Source organism: Podarcis liolepis, assembly GCF_965112155.1.
Source record: "Podarcis liolepis genome assembly, chromosome: 8".
Lineage (NCBI taxonomy): Eukaryota > Metazoa > Chordata > Lepidosauria > Squamata > Lacertidae > Podarcis > Podarcis liolepis.
The window spans coordinates 28,634,102-28,653,488 of record NC_139560.1 but is presented as its reverse complement, the minus strand read 5'-3'; the positions used below and the strand labels follow the sequence as shown (position 1 = coordinate 28,653,488).

The following is a 19,387-nucleotide window of genomic DNA, read 5'->3' as shown; positions in this document are numbered from 1 at the left end:
ATATTTGCCCACCAGAAGGGGAAAAGGCATGTCAGGGTGGGGGTTCATCAGGAAAACAGAGCAGGGAGGAAAGGGTTAATCACCTCTTTTTCTCCCCCACCCCCAAACTGTGGCCCTCCCAAAACTGCTTTATAGTTTATAGAAACTATCCCCAAACTGTTTTATAGTTTATAGAAACAATCACTCTCCTTCAAACCAAAATACTACGTTTAATTTCAAATTCAAGCACAATTGCTCTGAAATTAGCTGTTGCACTTTCAGAGCATACGTCTCTTTGAAAGCAGTTTAAAAGGCGATGATTTAACGTTTTCGAGGAGCATGCATGCATTCTTCAATATTTTAAGGATAGGTTGTCTAGTCCGATCCAACTCACATTCTGTTCTCCTCCTGCCCTTGCTCTTATGTTGTCCTTTACACCCAGAGTAGCTTCGTTACTAATAGGAAAGAGTTAGTTTGTGTCTGCCTGCTGAGCTTATGTTGTGTAAGCACTATGCAGAGCGCAATGATGTTGTACTGGAAACAATGAAACAGGAAGGAGAAGCGAATTAAAGTCCAGCCAAGGCTAGTGCCCACTTGCTATCTTCTTCTGGAGGCAGACACAAGACTCGGTACTATTTTAAGCATAGAGAGGCATAAGACCCTCTTTTCCACTATGCCGGGCTATTCAGAGTTTTTCTTCAATGTGGATCATGGGTATCTCGAGGGCCTGGTCCGAGGCTTCAAATGTGGCATCTTGACGGCTTCTGACTATGTCAACTTAGCACAGTGCGAAACGCTGGAAGGTGAGTAGGAGTCAAACGAAATCTCAGTCTCGTGACATTTGAAAGTATCACAGCAGCCTCTGTAGTTCTGCTGGGAGGGGAATGGTATTTGATCAACTAACATTTGTTGAAATGTGTTTTTCTTTTTAAATGTTACTGAAACAAAACAAAAAATGGGATTGTCCTTCAAAAGGTCAACTGGAATTCATATTGGGATGAAGGCAGAAATCTTATATATACTGTACCTTAGGTCAACTGAAATGACATTGAGTTTGTTGGGAATGTGTAACACTACCATATCAATAAAGTATTAAAATACAGCTGCTGTTACCAGTTGGACTATACAAATAAACCAATATTCTTTTATACTTGCAGCCTAATTCATAACCATGTTACGTCAGAACTGAAATAAACAAGACTACTAATAATTTGTCTTAACAGCATTTTTGATGGATAGGTAGGCGATTTTGTGCTGGAATCGTTCAGTGCCATCCTAGAAGACACTGAAGTCCCACACTAAACATATCCGCTGAGAAGTAAATCCCACTGTGTATCGTGGACATCCCTGTCTGGCAAGCACATGTTTTGCATGCTTCCATAATTGGGCATTACGTTCCATCGTGTCTTAACATTGCTACTTTTCAGTATTTTGCCTTCAGGAACAGAGAGAAACGCATGTAGTGAAGAGTACCACCCATATTAAAAAGGGGACTCTAATGCATCAATTCCATAAAATGCTCTCCTCCCTTGGGCTGATCTTTGTCAGAAATCGCTCCTCAGCCCTGCCCAGATTTGGAGGATAAGCCCACCTGAGGCCACTTGAGTTTCCTTTGGCTTCGACCTCAAAGCAGCCCATTTACAAGGAATTGAGAAAAGGCTGCTGGCAGGCTGCACAGTTCTGCCTTTATTTCTTCTTGGCTCTTTTTTATATGAAGTTTCTTCTGCCTTGCTTTTCTGAGACTCTCCCTAAATTCTTCCCGATCTGTTTGCCTGATCCTCACTTTGTTTCCCCTTAGCTTCCTTCCTGCTTTAGCTATGCCACCCATGTCCTGGGTGGCAGGACTACTCGCTCCCAGCCTCTTGCTATGCAAGAGCTTCTCATTGAGAAATCTTTGAAACACGGGGTGGGTGTTGTTGACGCTTGTTGGTCCTTACGGTTCTATGATCGCTTTCCCCAGCCTGGTGCCCCGCAGATGTTCTCCTATCAGTCCCAACCAGTTTAGCAAGTGGCTGGGAATGGTGGGAATAATTGGTGTCTAACTGGAGCTCACTGGGTTGGGGGAGGCTGTTACGTGCTGGGTTTGTATCATTTGGTCTCTCATCACATTGTAACATGATCTTGAGTGTTACACCTAACACTTCCCAAAGCTATATTACGGTGCAGTTTAATATGTGATCTGGTCCATCCAAAGGTAACGGCAGAGAAATCCAGTGGTGATTCAGACGAGCAAACCAGCTTTAAAAATGTGGCCACTATTGCAGTTATTGCTAGTGAGCCAATGCAATCTGTGGAGGGCCATTCCTTCTTGTTACCAGAACCAGCCTCTGATGATGACACAGGTGTGGGGCAAGACAACCTCTCTCTGCTGCACATCCAGTAGTGATGTGAAGAGGGGGATAAGCTCCGACAGGAAGCTCATGAAGGCTAAGAGGTAAATTAGGATGAAAGATACCAGAAATTAGGGATGGAGGGGAACCTCAATTCAGTTTGCATTTTAACCTACCTAATTTGCACTTTCTGGAACAATATGTCAGTGGTGTCCAAACATTTTTCAAAGAGGGCCAGACTTGATGAAGTGAAGGGCCACAAGGGCCGACTAAAGGGCCAACCACAGTTGTTAAACTTTTTTTAGGGTTGAAGTTGTTGGCGGTTTTTTGTTTTTTTTTTGGATTTTACCCCAGGAAATAAACTGCCACAGCAGCTGGATTAAACCGACCAGTGGGCCGAATTAGGCCCCCAAAATGGACTTTGGACATGCCTGCAATATGCCAACTAAAACACAGTCAACCTTTGAAAATTGCACTTCTCTGAATTTTGCAATATCTTTTTCATACATTACCGTAAAGTATTTCTTTCCAAACTGTGTGTTGTAACATGTTAGTGTTGGCTGCAACATGTAGGTGTGTCACGTGACTGCTCCCCACGCTCCTCCCAGGGCTGGAAAGAGGTTAGTTTAACCTCTGGTTTGCTAGTAAAACTGAATTACTGTGTTGCAAAATGATGCTTGTCTAAAAAGTGTGTCACCAACATGAACATTGGGAAAGGTCTGCAGTAAAGTATGCACAGATTAGTGAAAATAACATACAGAAATGCATGATATAAGGTAACAGTTCTCCAACTTCTTTCCTCCCACTATTCGCTATGAAAAATTCTGAGGGTCTTGGCGGATCATTTAACAATTTTCCTGTTGCCTGTTGTAGCAATTGTGATGTGCTCTGCTAGACGCTCTATGAATTTTAATTGATATTTTATTGGTTCTTTTATTTCTTATATTGCGATTTATTGCATTACTGTTTGAATTCCATAGAATTCAATTTGTAAGTGTTCTTCACAGACCACCTGAATGAAGCTCATGGACCACTGTTGGTCTGCGGACCTTAGTTTGGGAAACCCCGTATTAGTGAAAATTGCTCTGTAAAATGCATATATTAGGCAATATTTCACACAAATACACTGTGAATTTTCATGAATTAAATTTTTTTTTTGCAAATGAATGTTGAAATGTGGAGAACTAAACTTGAGTGGAACAATGAAAAACTTAGAGAAACGAAAAATGACATATTTGGCTATCTTGACACAAAGTCACTGACCTTTAGGGCCAAGCAGGCATTTTAACCTGATTCGCTCAGAGGTCCAATTTTCTTTGCACACTACAAATTACATTCCGTTTCTGGTGCAAACAAGCTCATACTGAAGTAAAATGAACATGTGTGGAGGTCATTACAGATATTCGGTGTGCATTGATTTCTCTGCATTTGTGAGAACAAGTTGTGGTGCGTGAATCACCTCCGAGTCATCTGTCCTCTGTGGCTACAGTTTCATCCATGCCCTTTTTCTGCATGGAAAAGAGTAATGAGACAGCAGAATGCTGGGTGCCTTGGGTTATTTGACTCCATCCCTTTGTTGCTCGCAAGGGTTTCATCCACACAATGTTTTACCAACAGAGCCTTGTTTTTAAATTCTGCAGCACTTTGTTTAACATGCAACCCTTCATTAGCTTTTACTGGCAGGCTTCAGTCTAAGGCAGAAAAAACAGAAGCCGCACAGGTACATGCTGATGTGAACTTGTATAATTAGTTAAACCGAGTGCACAGAAGCTTCAAAAGCATTTAAATGATCCAAAGCTCAGAGTCTGTCCTTCTGTGCAACTTCTAAAGGGAGTTTGTTATGGAGAGATGCTTTGGTATCAGATACTCTGATCTATCTTTTCCTCTTTGCCAAATTTCCATTCCCAGATTTTGTACAGGGAAATCATTGTACATTCTGCGGTAGGAACTAGCAGGCGATGACCTAGTTCACACAATCAGTTGAAGTGGTTTTTTCTTTTTTAAAAAAAATAATCAAGTGACTAGTAAAATCACACACAATGAGTCACATTGCATCATCCTTCAGAATTCCTGATGGAGAAGGAGACTCAGTTTCATTGGTGGGTGGTGACTATTGACATTCTGCAACAGTGAAGCTCTTTGCTTTGCTTCCCCCCATAGAGGGGAGAACGTAAATGGATCTGGATAGGGCTGGTGTTAAATTTGTTCCTTACTGAAACAGATAAAATACAAAGCTTGCATGAGATTATAATAGTTGCTTCCATTGATGTGCGTTGCATTTATGTCATGAGACCTTTATGTGTATTCACTTCTCCCAGTGAGGGCCAATAAAACCCAATACGTATAATATACTTAAGACATATAATAAACTTATTACATATATACTGTTGCATGTCACCCTAATCTCCAAGCAGTGTGAAATTCCAGGGGTTCCAGGTGCTTACCTAGGATTCCTGTTTCCTTTTGGAAATGTGGCACAGTGGAGACTGTAGTGTCTTTATGATATATGCTATGCTTCATTATGCTTCTTTGTTTTTAAATTGTATTTCTATGTTGTGTGAGTTAATTTTGTTCACATTTATGTACCCGAACTGGGAACATTTTGATGAAGGGTGATAGTAGTGCAGCAATAAAACTGATAGCACATTTGCAAAGCTAAGCAGGGTCTGGTGTGGCTTCAAACTGGATGAGGGACTGTGTGTTGAGATTCCTGCATTGCAAGCAGCTGGACTTAGGTGACCCTTGCGGTTCCTTCCAGTTCTATGATTCTACAAAGTACATTTTAAATAAAGACATGATCAAGTTTTATCATTATTATAGAGGCTTTAGGGAAGTTTGCTCTCTGGTTTTTGTGTCTGGGAGCTGGACTAATGTGCTGCATCAGAACTAGGTCTTCCTATGTGACTGTAATACCTGCTAGACCTGTATAATGCTTTCACCTTGAAACAACCCTGTAAAAGTTGTTATGAGATTCCTACCGCTCAGAGAATGGAGAGTGAAAGAGTAACCCCAAAAAAGAGAAAAGGAAGAGATTCCCATCACACAGCAATCTTGGACATCTATGTGCAATGTCTGAATCTGTACATAATATGAAGAAGAAGAAGAGGAGTTTGGATTTGATATCCCGCTTTATCACTACCCGAAGGAGTCTCAAAGCGGCTAACAATCTCCTTTCCCTTCCTCCCCCACAACAAACACTCTGTGAGGTGAGTGGGGCTGAGAGACTTCAAAGAAGTGTGACTGGCCCAAGGTCACCCAGCAGCTGCATGTGGAGGAGCGGGGAAGTGAACCCGGTTCACCAGATTACGAGTCCACCGCTCTTAACCACTACACCACACTGGAAGTCACACTCAGTGACTAATTTCAGATCCTGGCTTGTCAGCTCCACAGTGAGTGTGGTTTGAGTTGGGTTCAGACCTTAAAGCAAACCATGGGATTGTGTTACATCTGAACCCAGCCACCAGGTGTAGAAAAGGAAATGAAAGAAAAGTATGATTTAAAAATGAAAAGTGATACTGTCTCTTTAACCTCCTTGGTTTCTTTGTAGAAAACAAATCTTTTTCAATTCTATTCCAGACCTGAAGTTACAATTGCAGACCACAGACTACGGAAACTTCTTAGCCAATGAAACAGGCTCTCTCACGGTTTCTATCATCGATGACAAACTAAAGGCCAAACTATTGACAGAATTTCACTATTTCAGAAATCATGCCTTCGAGCCACTTTCCACATTCCTAAACTATATTACGTAAGTAAAATTAGTAATTTCATGATGTGAGCAACTAATAAACAATGGCTAAAGGCCCATAAAGTCAGAGTATTGAAAGCAAGTGTGGTCTAGTGGTTAGAGTGTCAAACTAGGACCTGGGAGACCAGGAGTTGAATCTGCACTCAGCCAGGAAGCTCACTGGGTGACTTTGGGCCAGTCACTGCCTCCCAGCCTGCCTTACCTCACAGGGTTGTTAAGGGGATTAAATGAGGAGAGTTAGAACCATGTACACCACCTTGAACTTCTTGGAGAAATAGGTGGGATATAAATGTGGTAATAAATCAATTCTAGTCTCATGCATCTGTTTTTTAGCCCATTTTAATGGATTTGTTATGTACAAACTTACTGCCATAATTTCTGGATTTTATGGGTATCATGACGTATTGCAACCTGAATTAGTTTCCATTGGGAATAAACTTTGCAAGGTCACTTTGTTCAAGCCCCATTGAAATAAATGAGTGTTACACAGAAGCAATGTTTGGTGGATTGTTTTCTGAAGTGTGCATCTTATGCTAAGCAGAATGGCCTAGACTCTGTTCAGTAATGGCAGCTTAATCAGAAAACTTAACAGTACAATCTGATTACTCAGGAGTAAGCTCCGTGCATCCCCAGTAATGCATTTAGTATGGACTTCAATAAGTAGATCCAAGGCCTACTTATGTAGTCATTGTATTCATTAGCAATGCTTCTTCTGGCCTGCAGTAAATTCTTATGGCAGATGCCCAGACGTTTATCTTTTAATTCATTTTGGCAGCATTGTAATATTAAATTTCCCAACTCCCTTTGAAGCAAGGTTTATTTTTTTACTTGGCAACCTAATTAACATTGATTTCTTAACATCAGGCTGTTTGGGTGGATTTTGTGATTGAATTCATTAAGTCTTCCTAGTTGTTTAAAAGTCTATGCAAGGAATGGTAGCCTGCAGCCATGGTGCGTGAGCTGTGATGCTGCCAGTGGACCACCCTCCTGGTCCTGTGATTTTCACGCAATAAAAGGCAAGAATCCCTCTAAATTTCCTCTGTCAAGTTTGGGCTGTGGTTGTGACTTTCTGGTAGAAGTCAGTGCCATGTTTTCTTACATGTCCATCTCACCAGAGGCTTCCTGTCTGACATTAGAGCAGCCTCCCATAACCCAATGCCCTTCATATGTCCAAGACTACAACCCCCATCATTCCTGACCATTGTCTGCGCTGGCTGGGATTTATGGGAGTTGTAGTCTGGAATGTGCCAGGTTCAGGAAGCCTGGGTTAAAAGAATGCACTGGGAGGCAGGATCAGGTGTGACTGATCTTCATGTGCTCATTCATAATAAGGTTTGATGAGACCCCACGTGTACAAATGTATGTGCATGGTTTATTTCCACACTATCAAACAGGGCTCTACTTAAATTGGCAATTGCCCACAACACATTTGGAAAATAAGCCCATTTCCTGATAAAAAGTGGCTCTGGGCATTAAATTCTAAGATATTGATTTTTGCATTTGATTGCAGTGATTCTGTGCAAGCCTGGTTGGATTAGGGACTGTCTAATGTAGCGTTCTATTTACAAGAATTCCTTGTTGCCACATTGCCACAGCTGATAAAGAGTGATCACACCTTTTCTGCAGAGCCCTGGCTATTTTAACCTTTATATTTGCAAAATGTGGCTTGGTGTGTGGCTTTTTTTAAAGCACTTTTCTCCCTGAGGAAGAACATAGTATTTTGATGAATGTTGTTTTCTCTCACTAGGTACAGCTATATGATTGACAACGTGATCCTGCTCATTACTGGCACACTGCGTCAGCGGCCCTTGGAAGAGCTGGTTCCCAAGTGCCATCCGTTGGGCAATTTTGAGCAAATGGAAGCTGTCAGCATTGCTCCAAACCCTGCAGAGTTATTCAATGCAATTTTGGTGGATACACCCCTAGGTATGGCTGTTCATAATTCTGTGTGTGTGTATGTCTGTCTGTGTGTGTGTGTGTGTGTGTGTGTGTGTGGACCTTCAGATGAGATTGTTTTCTATCATGGCAGCACTTGCTCTCTGCATCTAGTCTGAGGTACTTGTGGCCCATTAAAATGAAGGCAGCCAGTTGTCTTAGGGGAAAGGCCACAGAAATGGCAGAATTTTTGCCCTGCATGAAGAAGGTCCCAAATTCAATCCCTGGCATCTCTATGTAGGGCTGGAAATGTCCCCGGTCTGAAACTCTCCTCCGATCCTCTGAAGAGCTCAGAGGGGTTCTCAGGCCACTTTGCACTTAGGCACTACTGACAGCCATATCCTCTTAGCTTCAGAAGCTGAAGCTTTGCTGCTGGTCCTTCTCTGTCCCTAGAGGCTGGGGAGACCAGTGGCAAAGCTGGGCAGTAGAAAGGGGGTGATGATTCGGGGGGGGGGTGTGATGCCTGAGGCAGCTACCTCACCTTGCCTCTTGGGTGGGTCAGCTCTGCCCTGTAGGAAAGCTTTAGAAAGCTGTCAAAATAAGTAAAAATTCATTGCATGAATGGGACCAGGCACTCTCGGTGATTTTTCTCTCCAATATTCTCAAAAGAAATAAATCGGCATTTAGAATCAATATTATAACAAAACAAAGAAATAAATGTATCAGAGTGGGTGATATAATATATATACAGAGAGTAGAATAGCCTTCCCATAGATAATCTATTTTTATTAGTTATTAAATTTGTTAGTCGCTTTATCTAGGCAACCCAAAGCAATACTGACTGCTAGGTCAGAGAGTAGACCAAATTTTATGCTAGCATTTCCTACGAGACACCTGGTGGAGATTTGGATTAGCAACCCCATCATCTTCAAAGTAGAATCCTACTGCAAAGCTGTATTATATATACACCACATCAGGAATGTTGAAAACATTTACTTCCTCCCCTTCCTTCTATATTATTTTTTTGTAGCACAGAAGAAAGTCAGTCACTGAGCATAAAAAAATTGTTAAAACCGATAAGTGGGCTTCGTATGCTTCTCTACAGCTTGCCTTTATAATTTAAACATGTCTGCTTTTCAGCTGATTTCTTTCAAGACTGCGTATCTGAAAATGATCTGGATGAAATGAACATTGAAATCATGCGCAACAAACTGTATAAGGTAAATGCTTTCAGCACCAGCTGTGAAAAAGTAAATCGGGGGGATAGGTACAATGTACAGCCATGAAAATAAGCGGTCTTGAGCACTTTGGAGAATAGGTGGAATTTAAATAGTGTACTCTCAATAAATGGGGGAAATTAACCCTGATATTGATGTAATGCTCATTGCACCCTCTGTCATTCCCTGAAATGAATTTGCATGCTGCAGGAAACGGCAAAAGCAAATGTGCAAGTGACAAGAGAGCCAACTTCCAGTTCTTGGCACTTCCTATAAAATGCAAAGCCACCCTAATTTGAGAGCAGGATGTAACATATAGAATGTGTAGAATTTGGATAAGTTCAACACTAAGGGTAATTCAGAGGGAGCAGGAAGAGAAAGTGTTTTCTGCTTCCTGGAATCTGTGTTTCACTGTCACAAATGAAACTTTCACATTTCCCCCCTTGTGATCAGATCTCCAAGCAGCCACTGTTTCTGGAGGGGTAGCCATAATAGTCTCTTGCAGAAAAAAGAACAAAGAGTCTTGTGGAACCTTAAAGACTTTTCACACTATTGTGGCATAAGCTTCCATGAACTATTTTCCACTTCAACAGCTGCACGAAATGTTCTCTTGACTTACAGGTGTATATAAACAGACAGGTGTCTCGGGGGAATGGTAAACGTTGAGGTACTGTATATTAGGCAGGATGGAGTTCAAGGAAACCTGCTTTCTAGTAAATGTGCATGGGAATTCGCCTTTGTGCCATTACATGAACACTAACAACCTACTGTAGTAGTGTAGTAGTGTATGTGCAAATCAGCTAACTGCACTTATTTAGTAAAGGCCAAGGTCCTCTAGGCTTTCCTACTGCAATGAACAGATATGACAATGTTCATATTTACTTGTGCATTCTAAATAAATAAAAACATCGCTTCTGCTAAACATTATTGCCAACAGTCCGGTTCCTCTCCTACCAAACGGGATTACTATTGCAGCAACACAACATCAGTAGGAGAAAACTAACCTGTCTCACACCTGTTAGTTTTTACATGTTTTGTACTTCCCATAATGGCTGGTTGAACATAATAAGTAAGGGAAAGCGTGTTCTCCTTCATGGAGAGCATGTGTGGCAGTGGGGGCTGGCAAGACACCCCATTGTTGTTGGGTGGGCTAAGAAGTCGTTGGCCATTGTTGTGATTGGGTTCCCTTGTTGTTGGGGAGAAGTTAATGTTGCCATTTGTGAAAGATAGCCAGAAATCTTAAAACTCCCTGCATGCAGCGTTGAGCTTCTTCTTTTCGCTGCATGCATTGGATTGCCCGCCCTCCCTCCCTATATTTAGGGCTGTTCGTGTTGACCTTGCTATGCCTGTCATGGGGTCATCTACTCTTGGGACAGGGGCCCGATAGGAATTTTGTCCATTAGGCTGATTGGTTGGTGCCATTTGGTTTTCACCTAGTAAAGGTAATGGGACCCCTGACCATTAGGTCCAGTCATGGCCGACTCTGGGGTTGCAGCGCTCATCTCGCTTTATTGGCCGAGGGAGCCGGCGTACAGCTTCCGAGTCATGTGGCCAGCATGACTAAGCTGCTTCTGGATAAACCAGAGCAGTGCATGGAAACACCGTTTACCTTCCCGTCGGAGCGGTACCTATTTATCTACTTGCACTTTGAAATGCTTTCAAACTGCTAGGTTGGCAGGAGCAGGGACTGAGCAATGTCGCGGGGATTCAAACTGCCGACCTTCTGATCGGCAAGTCCTAGGCTCTGTGGTTTAACCCACAGCACCACCCGCGTGTAGGTTTTCTCCTACTTCATAGCAAATTGTCACAACTTATAAGGTTGTGGTTAGGCATTGGTTTTTTGGTTTGGTTGGTCAAGGGGCATGGATTGGCTGTGCCTGCCCCTCTAATGCTGCAGCTGCAAGAGTATTCTGTTAAAGGAATACAGGGGCTCGCCATTGCTTTTGTCCAAACCCTGTCAAGGGGCTAGGACCATGCAAGAGCCCCTGGGAGCATTTGGGGAGGGCTGAGGGCAGGTTCCCTGCTGCGTCGCTATCCCCAAAATGTATTCCCCTTTCTCATGCGCAATGTCAGTCTGTCCCCATCCGGGGTTAGATAGTCGCAACCAATGCCTAAGCAACCACTCACATTTTTTGTATTTTAATAAAGTTGTGGCCAAATTTATGCCAAAAACCTTAAACAAAATTCTATGTGAAGTGTGTGTTTATTTTGGGGTGGCTTGGGGACCTCAACACGCAAATGGCTGACTGACTGCTCCAGTCATGACTGTCAGTAATTCAGAGAAGGTTTGAATATAATGTTACTTTTTTCCTGTCCCATTCTTTAGTCTTACCTCGAAGCGTTCTATACATTCTGCAAAAACCAAGGTGGCACTACGGCAGATATAATGTGCCCACTCTTAGAGGTAAGGAAAACATTATGGCTAGGAATGAATCTGTCATTCTTTAGCCCATGCTCCTTGTGCATGCATACATTTTTCAGTCAATTTGTCCTGTTTCCACATTGAGCTACATTTGTTTTCTTTCCAAAATTCACCTGTGAATGCTTCTATACCTTGTTAAGTTACAAGGTGATACAAGAGCTGCCTTTAAAGTTTTCCAGTCTTCCCCCTGCCGACAGAGAATAGCTGCTCTAAGAAACTACAAAGCCTGCCTGCCACCATAACCAATATACACATTTCTGATATTACAATATCAAAAAAAATCACAAGCTATTAGTCTACAATATCTTGATAGTTAAAAATAAATGAATAGGGCAAAAGAAAAATATCAAAATACTAGATGATCCATTACGTATTTCACCAAAACGTACATGACCATTATTTTTCCATTTATGAATTACTTCTTATAAAACATCTGAAAGCAATTTAAAAGCATCATCAATGAAGACACATATAAGAACAATTATATCAATTTCATACCATTCATAACAATATTTCATTGTTTCTAGTTGATAACAACATTTCGAAACAGCTTGAAAGCAGAAAACGAAAAGCTCATATATTTCAGCAGTTCAAGAAATACTCAGTGCAGATCATGGGAGAATCAGTCAGCAGGCTGTATGAATCCCACTGTTCATGTGGGCAGGTCCATGCCATACATTTAAAGTGCATTCAACGCACATTTAAAGCACATAGCTTCCCCAAAGCATCATGGGAACTGTAGTTTATTAAGGTGGTTGGAAACTGTACTTCTGTGATGGGAAAACTATGGTTCCCAGGATTCCTTAGGAGAGACTTGTGCTTTAAGTGTGCATTAAATGTGCTTTAGACTTCAAACAGACCTACATGCATATATGGTATACTGTATATATCTGTTGACGACTGGGGCCTTTGTATACTATTATGCTAATTTGGGGAGCAAATCTAACAAATAAAATCAGAAAGTAATATTGCAGCTTTGATGGTTTTGATCCTGCTTCAAACATCCTGCCAGCCATATTAAAAAATGGCTTCCCTTTCAATTAATTTGCTGCACATTAATTCTGGGCCAAAATACTGTAGTTTGTTCTCACTGCATCTGCAATCTCATGGTTGTTTTATCCCCTTTCACATCAAATCACCCCCTTGTGATTCCACGGTGTCCCACAATTTCCACAGACTTACGAGGAGAGCAATTTGGGGTAAGGAAGATGAGAGCAGGCTCCCAGCACCAGCAAACCCCTCCTGCGCTCCATAGTAGAAGTCTACAAAATATTTTTTAAAGGCTGAAAGCTGTCGTTTGTTTTTGTCTTATGCAGTTTGAAGCAGACAGGCGTGCCTTCATCATCACCATTAATTCTTTTGGCACTGAATTAAGCAAAGAAGACAGACAGAAGCTGTATCCAACGTGTGGGAAACTGTATCCAGAAGGCTTGGATATGCTTGCCAAAACAGAAGATTATGAGCAAGTGAAGGGCGTGGCAGACTACTATGCTGTATGTAAATACTAAATAGCTCCTAACAAAAGCTTACTGTGTCTACAACATTCCATGGCATGTACCACCAAAGAAAGGGCATTAAGTACTTGTTCAGCCAGATTCTAAACAAAGTGAAGAGTGCTGATTCTCAGCGCCCCTCACTAAGGGAAATACATGGGGCAATTGCCAAGGGAGGAGACCATCGTCTCTGTCATAGGCGCCAACTCCTAAGGGCCCAGGTCCCTTCAGGGGTCCCCCATAAAATACTTTAGGGGGCCAGACCCCCCCCCCCAAAGTTGATGGGCATTGCTGCCTTTCATTATTTTCCATATTTGGATGTCATTTCTCAACAAGCCCTGTAAACAAACTTGTAAAAGGGATCCTGGATGGCAAGGAAGCTAGGATTGGGTGAAAACCTAGGTGCCTAGAAACGTAAGCTTGGGAAGAGATGGGTTCAAGCCCCTTTTTAGCTTTAAGAATTCAGAGTATCCCTGGACCAGTCAATTCTGTAGATCTGTTTTGGGGATAAAAAGTGGGGCGAGGGGGGAATAAACCTTCACCAGCACTTGGTACCTTCATTACTAGGATCTGGGGCAGAGCTTATCTGCCCCTCCCAATATTTTATTCAATTTGGCATCCCTGGCCTCCATCTTGTCCAGTTCTGAATGGGTCTGAATGGGTCTTGATTGGTTGCGATGAAGTCTCATTGCCCCAGCAGATGGACTGTCCACTATTCACAGCATCACTGGTGGCAGAGGTGAGTGGGGTCCAACCAGTTACCAGGATTAGGGTGGCCTGATGGGGGGGAGGGGAGGAAAAGCTCCTGCGCCTTAAATTGTGTAGGAAGTCAGTGCAGCTAATCATTAAAGGTGCAATAGTCCCCAGACCATGCTAGCCAGAGCCCAGCTCTTAGATGAGGGTGTGTACCACCAAAGAGACCTGGTGAAACCTTTATAGTTGGGTCCAATTGATTTACGAAGGTTAATTGCACAATGTTTGAGAAGCTTTAGTGTAGAGTCAGTCACTCAAGAAAAATGAATCTGTGTGCTTTGGAAAACTCATTTTAATCAGGAGATTGCATTTTCTGTAATTTACTGCCTACACATAAACTCATAGCTTAACATGGTTCAATAAGGATATAACGGCAAGCAATCCCATGCCAGGTTTCAACAAATACATTAAATAGGGATAGTTTCTGTTTCACCGTGTGTGTGTGACTGGGAGGTGTGAACAGCCCTTGAAAAATTACAAGGCTGTGTCACCTTGTGGTTATGGTACCTAGCAAAAGTCTTCAGAACACAAACATTTCTATGTATATGAATCTGCCCTTTGGTAAGTCCATGAGGTTTAGCTGCACCACTCTGGCAGCAGCTGTCTAGGTTTTGAGGCAGGAATATTTTCCAGCCCCACCTGGAGCTGTCATGGCCTGAACCTCGGACCTTTTGCATGCAAAGGATGTGCTCTGTCACTGACCTTTGACCCCTATAAAGTCACTTTCAAGCAGTGTATGAGTGAGGGGAGTAAGAAATACCCTTGAAACTCACTGGCCATACATTCTAGAGTTGTGCACCTAAGGAACCTATTTACAAAAAAAAGATTAATTTTAAATACACAGAAACATCACATGTAAGCGAAATAAAACCAGTGGTGTGTTTTTTGTACTTTCAGCAATACAGGGCTTGCTTTGAATGCGTAGGAAGTGGTACAGGAGGAGAAAAAACGTTAGAAGATGCTTTTTTTGAACATGAGGTAAGATGCTCTTTCTCTGGTTCAAACCTTTATCTTTGCTACATTTGTTTTTCTTCGACTTGCTCAGAGTCAACTGTGACAGAAAGTGGTGATGGACTTGCAGGAGGTGACATTGCTCACTCTGAATAAACAGCCAGTATCTTCCTAAAGCAGGAAGAGGGAATATGTAGCCCTCCAGATGCTGCTGGAAATCCATCATCCCTGACCATTGACCATACTAGCTGGGACTAATGGAAGTTGGAGGGCCACAGGTTCCCCATCCCTGTCCTTCAGTATTATGAAGCTGCAAAGTGCTAAAAATGACTACCACCTTTTGGAGAAGCGAACTCAAAAGAAAAAAATGCCCACAGAGCCCTTTTAAGTAAAAGAGACATATGGGCAAATTCCATTCAAAGCAGCTCTGAATCTTCCAGCACTGCAGCCATTAGAGAAACATTAATTTCAGTGTCCTAACCTATTCCTTTAATGTTCCTGAGGCTTGTTAAATTGTCACAAAAACCCAAAGATAGCTGCACTTTGACCCAGCTCCTACTGAGAAAAGTACTTGTAAAAGAAAAGGTTTGTAAAACTCTTTAGAATGCTTGAGAATGAAAGATGTAACGTAGAAGTAACTGATTATTTCCCCTCGCTGATAAAATATTTCTTTCTTGCACTCTTTTCTCCAGGTCAAAATGAATGTGCTGGCATTCAACAACCAGTTCCACTTTGGGGTCTTCTATGCCTATGTAAAGCTGAAGGAACAAGAAAGCAGAAACATTGTATGGATTGCTGAATGCATTTCCCAGAGGCACAGAACAAAAATTAACAACTACATCCCTATTCTCTAAACTAGACTTTAGTGGTGTGTTTTAATGGTACATCTATTTCATCTATTGGGATCTTTACTAAATTACTCATCATATTCCAAAAAGGGGGGTTAATTTGCACATTATAGCCACCAATAACATTTTATAATTATGATTAGCCAATTAGGCATTTTATGTTTGGGGCACTTCCATTTCCTCCTGCCCCCCCCCCCGATCTTTTCCAGAGGTTCTGTTGGTAGATCATCAGTAGACCCATGACTGCAGAGTTTTCTGCAGGAATAGTGGAAGGCTCTGCAGCAAATACACCTTTCTGACCCTTCTAGCCAGTGATCTCAGGGCAGTGGCGTAGCGTGGGGGGGGTGCAGGGGGGGGCCGGCCGCACCAGGCGCAACATCTGGGGGTTAGGGTTAGGGGGCGCAAATCCACGGGTTAGGGGGCGCAAATCCACGGGTTAGGGGGCGCAAATCCACGGGTTAGGGGGCGCAAATTACTTGCCTTGCCTCAGGTGCTGACAACCCACGCTACGCCACTGTCTCAGGGTTACGATTGCTCTGGAAAATGTAAAATCTCCCTCCCTATCTGATCCCTTTAATTATCACTGCCCCCAGCTGATGCTTTTTCTTTTTCTTTAAAAGCATGCACCTTAAATGCAAAGTTGCATTTCACTTCCCTTCTGGTTGGGCCCCCAAAAATGTAAAGTATAGAGAAAGAAAAGCATTACTTTAAAGCATTAGCATTTCATTAAAGAATACTCATGTATCACATGCATGGTTAGATTTAAATGGCAAGACTCCTATAATACCACTTAAGAATCATAAAGGCCGACAAGAAATTAAAGTAACAGAAGCAGCTTTACTACCTAGCAATTGCTTGTAATTAGAAACATGTTGCAAAGGCAGAAGAGGGAACTCCCTTGGGCTGTTTTGGTGGGACATAGACCCGTTGTTGTTGTTTTAAAAAATGCAATAAATGGGTTAAATAAAAATATAATTGTTTTCCAGAAATTCATTGTGAATATATAGCCGCCATTCAGCTAAGAGTCATCAAATAAAGTTTGTCATGAAATGTGATGATATATGATGAGATGTAAGAATGTTACAGAATTGCTTATCTTGCTGTCCTGCTGAAATAAAATCTATTTCCTGGCCTATGCATGTATACAATTTCTAGTTTGCTTTTGCTTTACCGGAAGGACAGAAGGAAGGGGAGCAAGGTGTCTGCTTTTAACATCTTCCATGCTGTTTTGCTAAGCAAAAGTAAAGGATTTTCTTTAATTACATTCTTCTCATAAGGAGTAAATGAATGGGCTTGAGAAAAGCAACAAACAAAATTACCTGTATGAAAAACTCAAATCCATATTATCTGAGTAAACCAGCGTTGTGCCTGCAAACATTTTGTAGTGCAGGGAACCTTAGGCCCTCTAAAATCTGTAGATGGTCAGGGATGAAGAGTGTAGTCCAATGACACAAAGAAGGCAACATTATGGCGTTGGGGTAGTGCCATCAGTGTACATATACAGTGGTACCTCGGGTTAAGTACTTAATTCATTCCGGAGGTCCATTCTTAACCTGAAACTGTTCTTAACCTGAAGCACCACTTTAGCTAATGGGGCCTCCTGCTGCTGCTGTGCTGCCGGAGCACGATTTCTGTTCTCATCCTGAAGCAAAATTCTTAACCTGAAGCACTATTTCTGGGTTAGCGGAGTCTGTAACCTGAAGCGTATGTAACCTGAAGCGTATGTAACCTGAGGTACCTCTGTATCAAAATTATGTGCCAGGATAGAACTCTTAGAAAGCAAATGAGATTTTGGAATGTTTGAAGGAGACTAAATCTGTAAGAATAACCTTGCCGGAACTGACCAATGTCTGTCTGGCTCATCATTCTTTTTTGCTCACAGCAGCCAATCAGATGCTTCTGCAAGCTCACAAGCCATTCGTGAAGATGATGAGCCTCTCTTGTGTTTGCCCTCAGAATCTGTCATTCAAAGGTATATTGTCTTTGTATCTGGCAACAGCTTTTCCCATCCCAATGGAAATGGTAATTAATTATCTGTAGCAGTTTACTGGTGAGCTGAAAAAGAACTTCACAGAGATCTTCAAGCACACACATGCACATACACGGTAACTGCCTCCTTGCGGCATTGTCTCACGCAGCTGTGATCTATGAATATTACAGTCATATGAGTGGAGATTATGACTTGGGCTGTTCTTTCACCCAGTTGACACGCTGCCAGGAAGAAACAAAGAAGGAAGTAATGTTGCTCACCACAAAAACAAGAGAGAAAACAACAGATTTTCTTAAATTTTGTTGGTGCATGACATGTTTTGGACAGAAGATTTTCCCCCTCCCCTTACGTTCTCAAGCAGACTTTTATTTTAGGCAAATCCCCTATCCACATTTGAATGACAAACATGTATTCCACTCATTACGAATGAGAATAAAATGGCTGTTATACCTTTGTCACTGGACCTACTTACTGAAGACTCACTGGGCTCCACCACACAAGGTGAATTTAATGAAAACTTTAAAAGGTAAAAATGAAACGCTCCCAAATCTTGATAAAACTAGTCCTCAGTAGACTTCTTCACTCAGGGTCGAAATGGAAATGTGTTCCCAAGCCATCCCTGCAAACAGAAGAAAGCCAATCAAGAGGGAAAGACCCATGAAATCAAGCCTGAAATATTTTCACACACACATCACAGCCACGGGGAATTGTTCCACATAGGGTTGGTCCAAACTTTACATGGTCTTATGTCAGTGGTGTCAGTGATGAAGTGAAGGGCAGTAGGGGCCAACCAAAGTTGTTGACCTTTTTTTTAGGATTGAAGTTGTTGTTGAGGTTTTTTAAGGATTTTATCCCAGGATAAACTGCCACGGGGCGGTTGAACTAACCGGTGGGCCGGATTGGGGCCCCAAGACGGACTTTGGACATGCCTGTCTTAGGGTGAAGAACAATGTAGTGCTTCCTCCCATTCCCTGTACAAAGCTGACCAAACTGGCAGCTGAAACCTACTGCAATGCTGACAGTGGAACAGCATCTTCCATTATGCCTGAAGCCAGGAAGTTAGCTTGAGGGAGAAGGAACAGACCCTGTGGCACACACACAGCTCTGTCCTCCAACACCTTGACGCTGCTCCCTGCCCTCAACAACTGCTACCTGAGGCAGCTGCCTCCCTCACACACCCTAATATTAGGACTGGCTCTGATACCACACAGAAGTAACTGCCAGGTGCTTTAGTTTGCATAAAGGGAGCCAAAGCCTTGAGCAGGAAGAGGCTGCACTCCTCTACAACGTGTATTCAGATTTTTCTCATTATGTAGATATGTGTGATTTTTCAGCCCAGCGAGACAATGATGTGCTCGTCTTAATCACGGCAGCAGTGGAGCTGCTGTATTAGAATCACAGAATTGTAGAGTTGGAAGGAACTCGGAGGGTCATTCCTACAATGCAGGAATCCCAGCACAGAATCATAGAACTGTAAGTTGGGAAGGGCGGTAGCTCATGGGTAAAGTATCTGCCTTGCATTTAGAAACTCCCAACTTTGATCCCCAGCATCTGCAGGCAGGGCTGGGAGAGATTCCCTGCCTAAACCTTGGAGGGCTGCTGCCAGTCTGCGCAAGCAATATTGAGCTGGCTCTTGTTCCACCTATATTCTGCTATTACCTACTCAATTGTGGATTGGGGTCAATTTTATCCATGTGGATATCTTTTATTTGATCTAGTCAAACATGTGCAAAACAGAAACAATGCCAGATGACATGTATTAGGTATGTGTAAAAAAAAAA

General features: G+C 42.3%; 1 protein-coding gene across 1 annotated transcript; it reads left to right on the top strand.

Moving 5' to 3' along the window:
- The first annotated feature begins 235 nt into the window (after window positions 1-235).
- ATP6V0D2 (ATPase H+ transporting V0 subunit d2) lies at window positions 236-15,629 on the top strand. The gene is made up of 8 exons (XM_083517388.1): window positions 236-782; window positions 5,886-6,057; window positions 7,805-7,983; window positions 9,073-9,152; window positions 11,476-11,553; window positions 12,888-13,064; window positions 14,715-14,795; window positions 15,461-15,629. Exons 1-8 carry the CDS (start codon window positions 653-655, stop codon window positions 15,620-15,622), a joined length of 1,059 nt encoding a protein of 352 aa, XP_083373514.1. The 5' UTR covers window positions 236-652; the 3' UTR covers window positions 15,623-15,629.
- The last annotated feature ends 3,758 nt before the right edge of the window (window positions 15,630-19,387 follow it).